Source organism: Belonocnema kinseyi, chromosome 7 (genome assembly GCF_010883055.1).
Source record: "Belonocnema kinseyi isolate 2016_QV_RU_SX_M_011 chromosome 7, B_treatae_v1, whole genome shotgun sequence".
In the NCBI taxonomy this organism is placed as follows: domain Eukaryota; kingdom Metazoa; phylum Arthropoda; class Insecta; order Hymenoptera; family Cynipidae; genus Belonocnema; species Belonocnema kinseyi.
This window is the reverse complement of record NC_046663.1, coordinates 107,002,388-107,018,527: the sequence shown is the minus strand read 5'-3', so window position 1 is coordinate 107,018,527 and position 16,140 is coordinate 107,002,388. Positions and strand designations below refer to the sequence as shown.

The 16,140-nt window shown below is 32.7% G+C and overlaps 2 protein-coding genes across 4 annotated transcripts in view; one reads left to right on the top strand and one right to left on the bottom strand.

Moving 5' to 3' along the window:
• LOC117177368 (mediator of RNA polymerase II transcription subunit 23) overlaps positions 1 to 8,937 on the top strand; it is a 25,659-nt gene extending 16,722 nt beyond the window's left edge. Inside the window, exons 16-21 of the mRNA XM_033368009.1 lie at positions 292 to 676; positions 759 to 998; positions 5,161 to 5,320; positions 5,397 to 5,684; positions 7,999 to 8,205; positions 8,469 to 8,937. Of these exons, the coding sequence (XP_033223900.1) occupies positions 292 to 676; positions 759 to 998; positions 5,161 to 5,320; positions 5,397 to 5,684; positions 7,999 to 8,205; positions 8,469 to 8,607 (1,419 nt within the window). The 3' untranslated portion in view covers positions 8,608 to 8,937. The remainder of the gene's footprint in view (positions 1 to 291; positions 677 to 758; positions 999 to 5,160; positions 5,321 to 5,396; positions 5,685 to 7,998; positions 8,206 to 8,468) is intronic.
• The window catches only part of LOC117177371 (pyrimidodiazepine synthase-like), a 9,350-nt gene continuing 1,625 nt past the window's right edge, over positions 8,416 to 16,140 (bottom strand). For 2 of the 3 annotated variants that reach the window (XM_033368013.1, XM_033368014.1), the window contains 5 exons: positions 10,788 to 10,945; positions 9,703 to 9,867; positions 9,484 to 9,616; positions 9,291 to 9,406; positions 8,416 to 9,206 (listed from right to left, as the gene is read on the bottom strand). In XM_033368013.1, coding sequence (XP_033223904.1) covers positions 9,084 to 9,206; positions 9,291 to 9,406; positions 9,484 to 9,616; positions 9,703 to 9,867; positions 10,788 to 10,945 — 695 coding nt within the window. In that variant the 3' untranslated portion in view covers positions 8,416 to 9,083. Of the gene's footprint in view, positions 9,207 to 9,290; positions 9,407 to 9,483; positions 9,617 to 9,702; positions 9,868 to 10,787; positions 10,946 to 11,727; positions 12,039 to 16,140 lie in introns of those variants that run through there. The other variant, XM_033368012.1, reaches the window with a different exon arrangement.

Below are 16,140 nucleotides of genomic sequence, written 5' to 3'. Positions count from 1 at the left end.
AAAACACGTAAACTCAGAAGATGTGGACTGTGACTGCACCATATATCTAGTCGGGAGTGGTGCTGACTGAAAACAGATGATTTGGAGCGCTTCGCGCGCCATTTGTTGGTCATTCTAAGGACTTATTGAACTACCCTCGTACCTAGAAACTGAAAATGCGATATACTTAAATGGCACCTTACCATAAAAAATTATATCTGGAAAAAACTTGAGATACCTGGAAAAAACCTGGAATTGTCAGGAAATTTTATTCCAGGATTTTAACAGTAAATATAAACTATTTCATTTCAGGCTCTTAGAACCCAAGAAGGCAGTGAAGCTCAAGTCTGCTTCTTCATAATACAATTGCTGCTTCTCAAAGCAACCGAATTCCGAAACAGAGTTCAGGAATTCGTCAGGGAAAATTCCCCTGAGCACTGGAAACAGTCCAATTGGCATGAGAAGCATTTAGCATTTCATAGGAAATTTCCCGAGAAATTTGCCCCTGAAGGAATTGTGGAACAAACCAGCGGTGGGCCCGGTCAATATCAGAGTTTGCCCGTTTATTTCGGAAATGTGTGCTTGAGATTCTTGCCTGTCTTCGACATTGTGGTGCATAGGTATTTGGAAATACCTCCTGTCTCAAAAAGCTTGGAGATTCTCTTAGAACATTTGGGATGTCTCTATAAGTTTCATGGTTCGTAAATCTGTGGTAAATACATGAATTATCTAAGCATATGATTTAAATATATATATATATATATTTTTTTTTCCAATAGATCGACCAGTGACTTATCTCTACAACACCTTGCATTACTATGAGCGGAACTTGAGAGACCGACCAAACCTGAAACGACGCCTTGTTTCGGCGATTTTAGGATCGCTGAAGGAAATTAGACCTTCAGGTTGGGCTTTATCTGAAGCTTATACAGCCTATATAGCCAGACCTACTGATGATGCCATCACCTGGGTACCTGAGCTAGATTATTACATTCGACTCGTCCAGAGGATTGTTGAAAGTAAGTAAAATCGTGGTTTCATTCCTTCCTTTACTAAGAGATGTCACAAAGTACGAAAAAATGCACGTTTTCGTGTAAAATGGTATAGGACCTTCACTTTTATCGGATTTTCAATTTTTTATTTTAAAGTAAAGTGCTTTACATTTTTAAAGCTTTTTAGGCGTGGTTTCTGTCTTTTCAGCAGGTAATAATCACTGTTATAAACAAATAATGTTGATTTTTCCAGAATTAAGTTATTCCTTGGTGTGTAAATTGTTTGAGATACTTCTAAACATGATATATCATTAATAATATTTGGTAAAATATGACAATTTGAATCTATATAAACAAACAAGACTAACAAACTTAAAATTTTAATACTCTTACGCAGAGAGAACATTTTTTTGCAATCAAACAGTTCTATAAACAAATTAAAAAATACTAATTCTTGGAGATAAACTTCGTTTTTTCTTTAAATATGTTAAGAAGGTATGAAGTATGAGTTTTATTCATAACATTTTCAATTATGGAGGCATTTTTCTAATAGTTTATATTAGTCAAAATATTTTATCAAACCGAATTAATTAAATCCTATGATAGACTTATCTAATTTTGGGAGTTTCAAGTAATTTATGCTCTAATACTTTTTTTATATCAATATTAATTTTTGAAATACTTTATAGGTTATAACTATTATAAAATATTTATAAAAATTATTAATACATTTTTATTAATATTTCTGACTAAATTACACATATCAATACAAAATATTCAACATTTTATTGTTTGTAACTATTATAACTTCTTTATAACATTTATTAGCGACAAGTTTTGATTAATATATGTGACTAAATTAAACTGTCAACCCAGTATTAAGCAGCTTGGGTGTAATGAATGAGTTTTCTGAACAAAAGTGTAAAAATTAAATTTAAAAAAATATTTTTTGATATATTTTATTAATTATTATAAAACAAATATCATTTTCAAGAATATCTGTAGCAATTTAAGTGATTAAGAAAAATCCAAATTTTTAAAAACTCAAATTTGAATATTATTATTGTTAATTTAAAAAAAAGCGTTTCGTGATAAAATTTAATTTCTATCTTAATACAAAGCTGTCTCAGCAAAAAGAAAAAGTATTCTATCGTAAATAATACTATTTGGCCATTTTTTTTTATTCACTCTCGCTTGGATAAAGAGACTGATTTTCTGCTAGATACACAATATACTATTTATGAAAATTATCAGACCGAAAATATTTCAAATCAGACAGGGTTCTACACTTGAAATTTCAGAATCTCTCGGGGACGAAATAGATTAGGTCACCTTTTTCATACTTTGACTGAAGATATTATAAATAAAAAAAAGAAAAAGACAAAAACGACGCGCAGGAAACTTTTCAGAATTGAATGCACTTTAATTTTTTTGTATTGAAAAGCTGACCTAATATACATTTCCTCCCAGTGTAGGAAAGCAGCTCTTAATGTGGTGCAGTACCCAATGTGGTACACTAGGGTGGCTCAAAAACGCTTTTTTTCCTTGGAGAGCAACGATCCCCCCAATTTCATTCCAAATCCGAAAAAAGAAATTCCGTAATTTTATTATTATTAATTATTAATTATTATTAATTTTTATTATTTTGATTTTTCGATTTTAACAGGTGCCGGTCTTGAGTTAAAACAAAAACTGTCAATTCTTCATGAAATCCACCTTTTAAGCACTGTATTCTCGGTTTTTTTTACTTAAAATGATTAATATTAGTCTAGTGGCATATTTATTATTATTGTTTAATTAATTATTACTTATTTAAACAAATGAAGTTTGTTTGAATAATTTCGTTTCGAAGTTTTTAAAAATAAAAATTATTGCTGTGGGTTTAGTGGAATATTGGTCAGTAATAATTAATTACTAATTAATAATTAAAATAATAATTATTAATTTATCAGTTATATTTAAGTAATAATTTTTATTAAAAATAATTGTTTAAAATAAAGTTAATCAAATAATGTTGATAAATATTCAACTGAAGAAATATTAATAATTTTTATTAAAAAAATATTTAAATAAATTTCATTTGTTTAAACAATTGCAAATTAATGAAATAATGTTAATAAATATTCCACTAGACCAATAGTAATAATTTTTAAGGAAAAAAAATGTTAAAAAAATTGTTTAAACAAATTCCATTTGTTTAAATAATTGTAAATTATTTAAACAATGATAATATTCCACTAGACCAATATTAATAATTTTAAGCAAGAAAATACGAGAATACACTGTTCAAAAGGTCGATTTCATGAAGAATTGACCTTCTTTGTTCTAAGGGTAGTTTTTAGGTACTCGTGGGCGTGTATTAGGACCGTCTGATAGATGAAATTCTTCGTTGGGTAATTCTTTACAGGCCCCTATACTTTCCCGTCACATTTTCCAAAAAGTGATTTTTCCCCATGAATTTTACATGGGAAACTTTCAAGTCAAAACCGGCACCTGTTAAAATAAAAAAATAAAAAATTATGGAATTTCTTTTTTCGGATTTGGAATAAAAAAAGGGGGGGGGGGTTCGTTGTCCTCTAGCAGGCAAAAAATTTTGCCATGCATTTTTGGGCCACCCTAGTGGTACACTCGTATTGAAATAAATTGACATATTCTAGAAGAATAATCTATTTATGTATTGAGTGATAACATGAGAAAACATTATACGATTTATTGTTAAAGTCATTCTTTCATGTTTATCCCAAAGTGTGTAGTTAAGTTATTTTTTGATGTTTTGCAGTGATTTCTGCGGTAAGCTTATAAATTTTGTTCATCTTATATATATATATATATATATAAGATGAACAAAATTTATAATTTATAATATATATATATATATTTCCAAGTCTTGTGGATGCTTTCGTGCGTTAATCTAAAGTAAAATTAATTGCATTTTTCATATAACGCGTGTTTCCTCGTACACTCAGACACTTAATGTAGTGCGCGATACTTAAATTTTTTTTTAATTATAGAAATACGTACAACCTAATAAATATTTTTTTAAATATCAAAACATTCTCAAAGAAAGATTTTCTTGATAGTATAACATTATTTTAAATTCGAAAGCATATTCATAATCTTTCACCACCTGTTATGAAGTTATTAATGTGACCTTTTTGACAGAAATCATATGAAAAGGTTTTAAACTGGGATTTTACTAATTAAAACTTTTGAAATTTTTTGAGACACCCTATTTTACTCATATTTTTTGTTCTACTATTATAACGTCCTTCCGGATTTGCTGTTACTGGGCAGATAAGTACTGCGCCACATTAGGGAACATGGCAAGTAACTTCACGCAGGTGCTCTTTTTAGGAAAACCTGAAATGAACTTTTTGAATCAATTCCAATATAAACTTTGCTATATATAGAGTAAAACTAAGGGATCAAAATACATGCTCTTATATTTTTCTACAATAAAATAGCTTATATTATTCTTTAAATTGAGAGATATATTTTGGTGCGCCACATTAGATGCCGTTTCCCTATGTCGCCTTGGATCGCGATATATTTTTTTAACATCTACCTAGAAAGTGAAGACTTCCACGCCTCTAAATGACAAAATACTACAAGGAGACAGCACGCCTATGACGGTACTGATGAAAAACAGATAATAATCGCGATTTTCCTTGGTCAGATTTTCATTAATTCCCAGATAATTTTGTAGCAAATTTTCTATGAATGGGTGCTCTCGTTTAGAAATAAATCTTTCAACAGAGAAAATTCCACGACGGGCATCTCAAACTGGCGTTACGTAAAATACATGGTATGCGGTCTCCTTGTTGTACTTTGTGCATTTTGAAACATATTCATTTTGCGCATCGCTGAAATAAGAATATACCTAAAGATTCTTTAAACAAAATTATGCACAACTGGCTGAAAAACACGATACGGGCTGGGAAATTTTTCGAAAAAGTGAAAAAAAGTCCTATATAATTTTCTTTAATGGTTGTTTAAAAAATGGCATCTGACACATGTGCGCACAGGTAATTGCATAATTTGCCCTTAGCATTTCGCACTTTTCTACGTTTTTTCACGCGCTTTGATCGTGAGCCATCTTCCGGCTTGTGCGCACCTGTATCACAAATAGCTATGGAAGAACCACTGGAATACCGCCTGTAAATTAATTTTCAACCTGTTTTATCAACAGCAATGTCAGGGACCGCTCATTTCCCAGCGACTGATTGGAGGTTTAACGAATTCCCGAATTCTGCTGCGCACGCTTTGTATGTGACTTGTGTCGAGCTTATGGCGTTACCAGTAGCTCCGAATTTAGTCGCTAATTTGTTGCTTGATGTCGTCGCCAAAGGGTATAAAATTACAACTTTATTTATTTACAGAAAAAATATGCAGAGAGAAACAGATTCAATGAGCAGTATTTTTTAGGTATACGACCATTAACTACAAAGAAATCCACCTGTGGATAAACTGTGTAGGTTTACTGATGGCTGCACTGCCAGAGTGTTACTGGACAGCGTTTTACGATCGTGTCGTGGACACTATTAAGTCTCCAGCCTTACAGGGCTGGTATTATCCCGACATGAGTCCATTCACGCTTTTCAACTTTAACACGACCCACAACAATTTGCTGGAGAATAAATATAGCTACATGCTGGCTTTGGCTCATTCTATCTGGCATCATGCTGGAGTTGGTCAGATTACCACGTTGCCACAGTGAGTGAATTTATAGGAAAATTACATATTGGGAATTTTGGTCGACCATTTAGCCATCTGGTGTTGAAAAATTGAACTAGAAAGAGTAGGTAGAATTTCAAAGGTGAAATTTAATGTTTTGCATAAAAGTGTTATTACAGTTGTTTTGTGAAGCTGAAAACAGTGTTTGAATAATAAAAATAAATCTTGATTCAAAACAAAGCGTTTTAGATAGAATTTACATTTTATACAGCGGAAAAACACATTTTTATCAACAATGTTTTTCTAAAGAAAAGAAACAATGATTTTACTATGTCATGTATTTTTCAATGCTTTACAACCTTAAATTAACTTCAATTATATGTAGCGAACATTTTTATCCAGATTATGCAAAAAATATGAATAATAGACGATTGGAATTGAAATACGAATTTTAACCTAACTTTTAGGTCATATTTTTTAGATAGTAAATATTTCAGGAATAGATTAATAAAAAATTATTTTGAGTTCATGTTTGCTTCGAAATAAATCCATTTAAATTAATAATGTGTTGACTTTCACAATAATTAGGATACTGACAATGATTCTTCTTTTGTTCGAAAAACATTTTGGTCAAAAAATGTGTTTTTTTTTTCACTATACGGTGTAAATTCTGTCTGAAACATTTTGTTTTCGATAAAGACTTATGTTCAGTATGCAATAAATACTTTAAACTACACAAGGAAAATTATAAAAACACTCTTATGCACAAATTAAAATGCATATTGAAAATCACACCAACTCTTTCTCATTCTGGTTTTGCCATCAGATGACGTATCACAGTTTAGCCATTACCAATAGAATTTTTAAAAATCTTTAATATGCAAATTTGCAACAATAGTTAAATTAATTTTTGAATATTTAATTTTAATCTAAACTAATAGAATTATTTTCGTTCTGCTTTTTAAGAGAAAACAAATTCTTAAAAATTGTGTGCGTATAAAAAAGATCATTCATATTAGATTCACGTGAAATGAAACTTGATAGGGGTTCTGAAGTATTAAAGTCAATAAGAGTTTGGTTTCTAACCAATATTTTGATTAAGAGATTATACTAAGTTATTCTAAAGTTCTTCTGAGGAAAGAACTTCTTAAATTAATGTTTTATAAAAGAATTTAAAGTTTTGACTTGTATGTACTTAACGAACGTTTGGACTATTTTAAAATACTGCATTACTGGTGGCTGTTTAGTGTTGATTTTAACAAAACAAAGAAAATATGAACTCAGAAATAATATTTGAGAATCACTGATACCTATGCTGCGTGATTGGTTGAAAATTCTACCGAATAATTGACGTCAATCTTGCCATTCAATTAACATAGTTTAAAAAATTCAAATTTCAAAATTAGATTAAAAACATTAAACAAAATATGGAAGATTTTTTATTAAGATTTATAAAATTAGAATTTTATAAACTATAAGATTCAAGCATTGGAAAATTGATATGTGACCTTGCAGAGGGTGTGTGCAGATTTATTTTTATTTTTCATACGCGGAGCAAGATGGAGACAGTTTATTTTTTGAATGGCCGTATTTTTACTAAACGTTATATCAAAAAGTATAAAATAGCTTGGAAATGTTGAAATGTTTCAGAGATAAAACATCAGCCTGATATTTAAGAAAGGGAAGGTTTGGCGACAAAAATTGAAATTAAAACAAAGAACGTGTTGAATAAATGTGAAGTTTAGTTATTTCTGAGAAAATTATTCTTTTAATATTTTTTTATAGTTATCTTCATAAATGTCTATTTGTTTATTGTTTGGAAGGCTAGAACTGTCTTCTCAAAGATTGATTTCCATACTCGGCATCAAAATGTTTCTGATATTTTGAGGATTTTTCTGGATAAGAATTAGATACAAGATATGTTCGATATCTCCAAACTTCAAATGATAAAAATACTCGAAAAAAGGTATGAAGTTGAAGGAATTCAAAATATATAAATTGCAACATTTGTAAATTCTCAATTTTGCGTTTATCGCTTTTTTATTTTTACAACTTGTCAACTTCATACAAAAATTGTTCAAGACTTGAGTTTATTTAATTTGTCAACAAAAGACGGGAAATAATATTTGAACTCTTGGATTTGACTATAAAATATACATATACCTATTTTGTGTATATTATCAGCCCTATTTTTTAAAAATATAATACATTTTCACGAAAATCATGCATATAAGAAAGCAATTTCGAAATTAAATTTGTACGGAAGTTTCATCGTAGATTTCAGCGGGACACCTTGCCCTAGAAACAACCCTATTCCGATTATTTAAATTTATGTTGTGATGTAATCGCTTAGGTTCGTTAAGGAAAAACTACAGCCTGCTGTCACTACTGAGGAGCAATTGATTTATGCATGCCATTTGATTGGCCCAACCCTTGCGCGATTCAATATGGAGAGGCCGACTTGTGTCAATAAACTCACAGTTAATTTGTACGAAATGCTGGAGAAGGTGGACAAAGAACAATCTCACCTGAAATTTATGGACCCAGTTTGCGACTTACTGTATCCTTTGTAAAAAATGCAATGTCGAATTTTCAGACATTAGGCTTACCAATTTTTCAGCGTAAAAAATAAAGTCAAATTCTATGCAAGTCCTTTAAAAATGTTTTACATACTTTTTTTTAACACCATTATACTTTAAATATTAATGTGAATCTTCAAATGCAGGTAATCTCTTTCAACAATTGCTGTAATAACGAATTTTTTCAATAATTTTAGGCACAATCATTTATTGACGCGATTTCCATACATCATTAATATATCAGTTATCACATAAAATACATGTTTGTCGGCGACACAATGAAGACTGACGTTGAATCTATTATTCGAAAATTGAGGCCAGCTCTTCAAATGCGACTTCGTTTCATCACGCACTTGAATATAGAAGAAATCAACAATTCTTGAGATCAAGCCGATGGACAAGCACAAGATTCGTTCCCAACGACATAATTTAAAGCGGAATCCTAATTCGAATTGTAATTTTAATATAAATATTAATTTTAATTGTAACTCGTCCTTAACGCTGGAGAGTATCCTACGATTTTTGAATGAATGACGATGATGTTTATATTGATATATTCCTGTTGAGAGGCAGAGATTACAGAGAGAGGAAATCTTTTGTATTGTCGAATTGTACAAAGTGTAGGTACGCATTTTTGTATCTTACGCGGTTGAAGTATTCAGCGACTTTATCATTATTGTAATTCTCGTAATAAACTCGATATGTTTAGAATATTTGCGAGAAGTATTCTGTGCTTTTTTTTAGGAAGATCTGTAAGCAAATGGTTCTGCACTATGTGCAACTCTATTCTTATTGTTACTTATTGGTTTTGTTTATCACATTTTTTTTGGAATATGTTTCGAGCGAAAAAGAAAATTAATTAGATGGAATCAAAGTCGACGTTTCCCTCTTTCATGGACAGAATCAATTTGGCGAATTTTTCAATTGGTCCTGCATTTTCAATTACGAAGTCTTGAGCTTTCATATTCATAACCCACTTTATCTAAAAGAGATATAAGACCATTTTTATAATTTTACAAATAGATTATTTGGGAAATTAGGTATTTTCTACAGAATGCCAACTTACTATGAGAGGGAACTTTTCTTTTTCGAAACTTAGTGGTTGTTTGTAGATTAGCGGGAGTGCCTTTGATCGTTCAACCCAGGGCCAGATCATAATGTCAACGATGCCGGGAGTATCACCTGCAGTTTTTTAATTTGAGTGAAATGGTTTTACTTGTGGAATAAACATTTAATATTAAATTAAATATTTAACTTACCTCCGAAGAAATCTGTTCCTCGAGTCTCTAGTTCCTCCTCGAATTGTTCTAAGTGCTTCGATATTTCAGCGACGACTTCATCAAGAGGTCTACTGTCTCTTCCGTGGATACAGTCGGAAAATATGTTAATAATCTATAAGAGGAATTATTAGATTTTAATATAAATATAGTCAGAAATTTAAAGTTCTGACTAAGAATTTTCAACTTTATTTGACTTACCTTTCCAAAATTTTTTACCAATTCCAAGTCTCGACTTTTGGTTTCTTCGTTGTACAGCGGAGGGTCCGGATACATTTCGTCTAAAGTATTGACAATGACATCTGATTCAACCACTACTTTGCCATCTGGACCAATAAAAGCTGGAACTTTTCCCTCGGGATGGATCTAAAAAAGAATGGCACATTTAGTGGATTTTAAAACAAGTAGCTATAAAATGAAATGTATTTTTCAACCTGGTAATAAGCGTTGAATATAGAAAAATTCAGATTTCAGCGTAAAAGTAAAGATTATTCTATTATTTTGAATGCGCGATTTTTCCATCTGTCTAAAATGTCATTATAAGAATAGGATATATCAGAAACTAATTTATTTCTATTTCCATAGCGGCCGCCACATAGGTTCCTATTCCCTAAAAAAGAACGTGTTTCAATATATTTAATTCCTTCTAATTGTACCGATAGTCACACCTCACAGAGATGTCTTGTATTCCGCTAAAGTGTTCATATTTTGAGTTTATTTAATTCCTTCTAATCAATTCACAAAATATTTCTAATAAATTGTTTTAATTCCTTCATGTAGAATATAAGTTTTGAAATTTTAATTCTAATCAATTCAAGCCCTCTTCTCTAGAGTTAAAATTATTTTAATTCACATATTTTACATTAATACATTAATACTTTTTTTTAACACGTTTAAATAAATTATTAATATAAAATTGAATATTTTTCTAACTATTAAGTTATAAAACGATTTAATAATAAACAATAGGTTAAATAAATGCTTCTGTTAAATTTAACTACATCGATTGAGTGGAATAGGAATTCCAATTTTTCTTTTCCCGTTGGAGGATTTTTAGACGCAGAGAAAATCGCGTATTCATAGGAAAATAAATTCTTAATTCTTCTAAATTCAACGTTTATTACTGGGAACTATTTAAAATATTTTTGCAGTTTTAATTTTCCTTATTTTGAGTTTACTTGTTCCATATTTGTTGCGAGTGTACATGATTTCGAATCGATTTATTTATTAATAACTTAAACTTAATAATTCTAAACTTTAAAATGAAATGTGAATTTATAACTCACATCAAGGTACCATTTTGGTTTGTTCTTCAAATTGATGTTGATTATCTCGTGTGGAATTTGCTTGTATGAAAGTGCAAGTCGAGCTCGATGAGCAAATGGGCAAAATTTCATACTGAAGAGATATGGTTTCCCTTCCACCAAATCTGGTTTTTCTGAACCTAAAAAAATTAATAATTATACAATACAGTTTTAAAATTCATTCTAAAAAAAACATAAAAAGCTTGGCTAATTCGACTTTAATCTACGGGGTTTACAAATTGTACATTAGGCATTCCAAATGTCAAATTTTGAAAGAAATTCAGATTCTCAATCTGAAATTTATAAATTCAAAATTTAAGAAAACCAGCAAACACTTCCTTTAAAATGTTATCACATTCGTTTGCAGTAAACCTCTAAACATTTTTGCAAAATAAAAAATATATATATATACTAGGGTGATTAATTTTATGAGCAAAGAAAAATTCTTTCGTTATATCCAAGCAGACATCACGTTCTGATGGTACCTTTTGGTATCTAAATAATCAGCGTAAAAGGAGAAGCCAATCATATAATATTTAGAGGCTATTAAAGTATAATATAAGAAAAAAACAATTATTTTGTTAACAATTTTTATTTTCAGTGTTAATTGGAAATTTTTTATTTAAATAGGTATAATTTTAAATATGTTGTACATGTTTACAATAATAATTCAGTTATCTTTTGGAATAATTGCATTTTGAAGTAAAAAGTATGTAAAAATGTGTTAGGTAATGTCAAACCTAATGAAAAGAAAAATCTTCAAATTATAAAAAGGCTTGTTAATACAATATGGGATAATTCTATGTATTATATACACTTGTAAGATATTTATTTAGACATTATTTTTTGGATTGACCTTCATCAGGCTTAATATATATAAACAATAATTTTCAAAAAGCAAAACGTAATAATAATAACTTACCTTCTGAAAGATGTAAAGAACTCATGACTATTATTGCTGTCTTTGATTTTTCAAGTTCAAGTGAAATATAAAAACGAAAGGCCAAATAATATCTGCAGATGCCGGAATTGATCGAACGAAATATGCTGAATAGATGTTCTATGTATATAGAATAGGTATGTGAAAACGAGTTTCACCTGTTTATTGGGATTGCCTATTCAAGGTCTGCAATGAAGACCATGAATTAACCACGGAAGGGATAGAATCTTTGTGATAGGTTCAGAAACAAAGCCGCTTTGGATTAAAGAGAATGTTCTGCTGGTACAAACTGAACCGCACTGGTTGACAAGCGCGGTCGATGTTTGTATCTATCCCGACCATACATATATATCTATATCTATATATATATATATATATATGTATATATATATGTGTGTGTGTATATGTATATGTATATGTATACATATGAGCAATTCCATGCCAACTAATCTAAAGAATTTCATCTATTGTTAGTAATTTTGATGAAAATTGTGGTATTCGTCCTCTTAGGTTTTGAAATAAAAACTCTAACACAATTTTTAAAAAACTCAAAAAACTTATGAGATAATCAAAATTGAAAATTTTGCTCCTTTTTTTAACCTTCATAATTTTAGTGGTTTTAAATATAGTGAGATGTATTTTTATTAAATTATTCATAATAACACACTGTTTTGAATAAATCTGTTTAATATGTACGCTTAAACCTCGGTAAATATAAAAATGGATCCCCTACAGTTTTTCGAGAAATAATTAAGAACATAGGTTGTGGCGTTGGGTGCCCAGTGCCCAAGAATCTGAGCTTTATTTACAGGGCTTTTAGAGCACATTGTAAGCTATTTATAACAAATCTAAAAAAAAATAAAAAATCAATTTTTAAACATTTTTTTTTTAATCTAAAAGGTTTCTCAAATTTTATTTTAAAAAAATATTTCAAACCTACGACTTATTATGAATAATAAAAACAATTATTATTATAATTAAAATGATCAAAGTTGAGAAAGCTCAAAGAAAAAAAGACCAATATTTTCAATTTTGAAAATTTTAAGTTTTTTGAATTTTTCAAAAATTATTTTTGGTGTTTTTTCAACACATATGAGAATGGATACTAGAATTTTCATCAAAACTTACTAATCTTAGATAAAATTCTTCAGACGATTTAACATGGAATTGCTCATACCTGTACAGAGTGTTGGGGGACGGAATAATCTAAATAATTACAATAACTACATACGTACCAGTTCTATACACAGGGAAATATTGGTATCATTATGACCAATCTTAGTTTCTATACGCCGTACAATGAACAGACATTGCAAAAGAATAATTGTTGATTGTTCATATATATATATTCGGTTTGGTTTTGATTCCTCTAGAATCATACCGAAGGGCCTAAGACAAAGCTACCGAACGCGTCCTCGGGATGCGGATAGAGGGTCCTTGTACCAAGGGTTTCTGCTGAATATGGTTACAAAAATAAATAGGTAGTCACGGACAAAATGTCCAGAGGTGGTCCCGAAGGAATTAACCCGCAAGCGTAGGTGTAAAAACCGTGCCGGAAACTGAATGGCACCTGGGTGAGGTGTCTAGAACGGTGACTGTGGGATACCGGGCGACCTCTCGGAATACGCAGCCTTATCCTTGTATGCGAGGCTCTACAAGGATGGACGAACCCCTTTCCCTAGCTTCTTGTGGGAACAACAATGACAACACCAAACATACTTGTAGGAAGTACGGTTCAAAACAACAGAACGCGCAGGGCTCCCGACAATGGGTCGGCCAACAATGCCGACCACTCTAGGGCTGGGGGAGCTAATGAAAATGGATTAAATGCGATGGATCGGCGAAATCTCGGGACCTTTAGGTGGACGGAGCGAGTAAATCACGACTTGCTAGAGTGCTACGATGCGAGTGTGGCCCCTGAACGGGGTTGCATGGCACGGCTGCATGCTCTGTGGTACGGGAAACACTCGGAGCTATTGCACTTTTCGCAGCAACGTCTGCGAAACCATGCCGAAATACTCCGAAAAAGGGGATATGTAAGCGGAACGCCTACTCTACCACAGCTAGAACTAGCCGGCAACAGAGAAAGAGAGGCGACACTAAGCCCAACCGCGGGCAGGCATCCAATAGAGGAAGAGCGATGTTTTATGACCCGGAGAAACATCAACAGCAATGTTTCTCTCAAGCGTAAAGATCTGGCTGAAATGGATGACGAGCTTCGTGGACACTTTTCCATCAACATCAATTGTCAATTGTCGAGAATGGGAAGTGCCGCATATACTGGAACTTTATATTCTTGACAATTGTTTCTATTCATTTTGTACTTTAGATTTAAAGCTCTTTTACAACTTCCTTCAATCGGTCGTCGACCAACTGACATATCGGAATATCCAGCTAAACCTTTGGAAAATGAAGTTAGATCTTGTATTATTTTAGTTATCTTGTAAAACTCACTGAAAGATTACTCAAATATTACTAGACTTCACTTAATTTTCCGGAGGTGTGAGTGGATTTTTCGACATGTTGGACGGTCGACGACCGTTGGACGAAAAGTGTAAAAGAGCCTTCAAATGACTGAATTTAAATTAGATTCAAATCAAATTTAAAATCTTATTTACCTTCCAATAATCGAGTTAATGTATAGAATTCCTGAAAATAAAACTAAGAATTCAGGGACCAAATTTGGACAACCACTATAAAATGTTCCTATTGTAATAAAGAAGACTGAGGTCAGTCCTTTCTCAGCCCTTTGACGGATAGAATCAACCAGAGGGTCTTGGGTGCCTAACGAGGCAGTGGTGTGTGATTTTGAGGAAGAGGGTCCTCATTTTGGTCGACCTGGATATCAGGGGTTTCCATGGGGGGCCTATGGTTTGTTGAGGCCTGGATATCAGGGGTATCCATTGGGGGCCTATGATTTGTTGAGGCCTGGATATCAGGGGTATCCATTGGGCGCCTCGATTTTTTCTCAATGCGTGGGTCGGTTTGGAGGTCTCGCATTGAGGTAGCGATGGGTGTAGGTTTCCGAGCAGTTACGGGACTACTCTTCAATGGAAAATCCCACTCTCTTGGAGCGGCAGTGGCGCCACTCTTTCGCGTGACAACGCGGTTATTTTTGCGGGGGTGTGCAAGGCAAATCTGAGTAGTGTGCATTTTTGTGAGAATAGTTCCCTAAAACTGGCCCATTCAAAGGGGAGACAGCGGTAAATTTCCCACCATCTCGTGGCAGTATCTTTTAGGGATTGGGCTACTAGGGTAATCCGTTGTTTGGCTGGAGTTCCCCGGTTGTGAAAATCTTTTTTCATTTGATTTAGGAAGATAGTGGGGTCTTCGTAATCACGACCCTGGAAATCTGGAAAGGTGCGTGGGGAAATGCCTGCAATGCTTGTAGATTTAGGTAGGGTGCCTGATTAGCATACCCATGATTTTTAGCGGGGAGGGGGGGGGGCGTTATAGAAAAGGGGAAGGTTTCCCACAGGGCCTGGATTTTTGTCCAAGGGGCGGATTTCCTGCTGGGTATTGGACATTTATAAGGGGGTTGTTTCCCACAGGTCCTGGATTTTGTTCAATGCGTGGATTACCAGCAAGGCCTTGGTTGTCCAAAAGGGATGGATTTCCTGCTGGGTATTGGACATTTATAAGGGGGTTATTTCCCACAGGGTGTGGATTTTGTTCAAGGCGTGGATTACCTACAGGGCCTTGATTGTCCAAAAATGATGGATTTCCTGCTAGGTGTTGGACACTTCTTAGGGGGTTATTGCCCATAGAGCCTGTATTTTGTTCAAGGCGTGGATTACCCATAGGGCCTTGATTACCAAAAAGGTGATGGATTTCCTGTAGAGGTGGCCATAGTAATTGACAGTGTAGCTTCACCAAAAGATCTAAATCCGAGGAGCTGGGGAGAATTATTTAAAAGGAGTCCCCTTGATTTTGGAGATTGATACCAGAGGGGTGTTGCTCCTGTGAGTCACACTCCAGATTAAAGGACTTTCGAGTCCTTTTCGCGATTCGTTGTGTCATGGGCACCATTGGATGTTCATTCACTTCCAGAAGCGAGGAGATTTTTTTCGTTAAGAGTAACGCGTACCCTGAGCAGAAGGGAAAACTGTTTATAAGGGGAGTGTGTAGAGCAGAAGATGGGATGAAATTGGTGTTAACTTTTCTCTCAGGGCTCACATTTGGGTGTCAAATTGAGGTCAGTCTATAGGTTGAGACTGATTTAAAAACATTAAACTAAATAGGGGAGGGAAACTAATTTACAAAAGGAAAAGCCAAATAACTTTAAAATGAAAGTGGATGATTTATTGCAAATACTATTTATAGAGGAAATTCGCATCTTATTCTAGCCGAATGGGTATTGGGAGTCTTAGTCTTAAGATATAGTGGGGGGGGGGG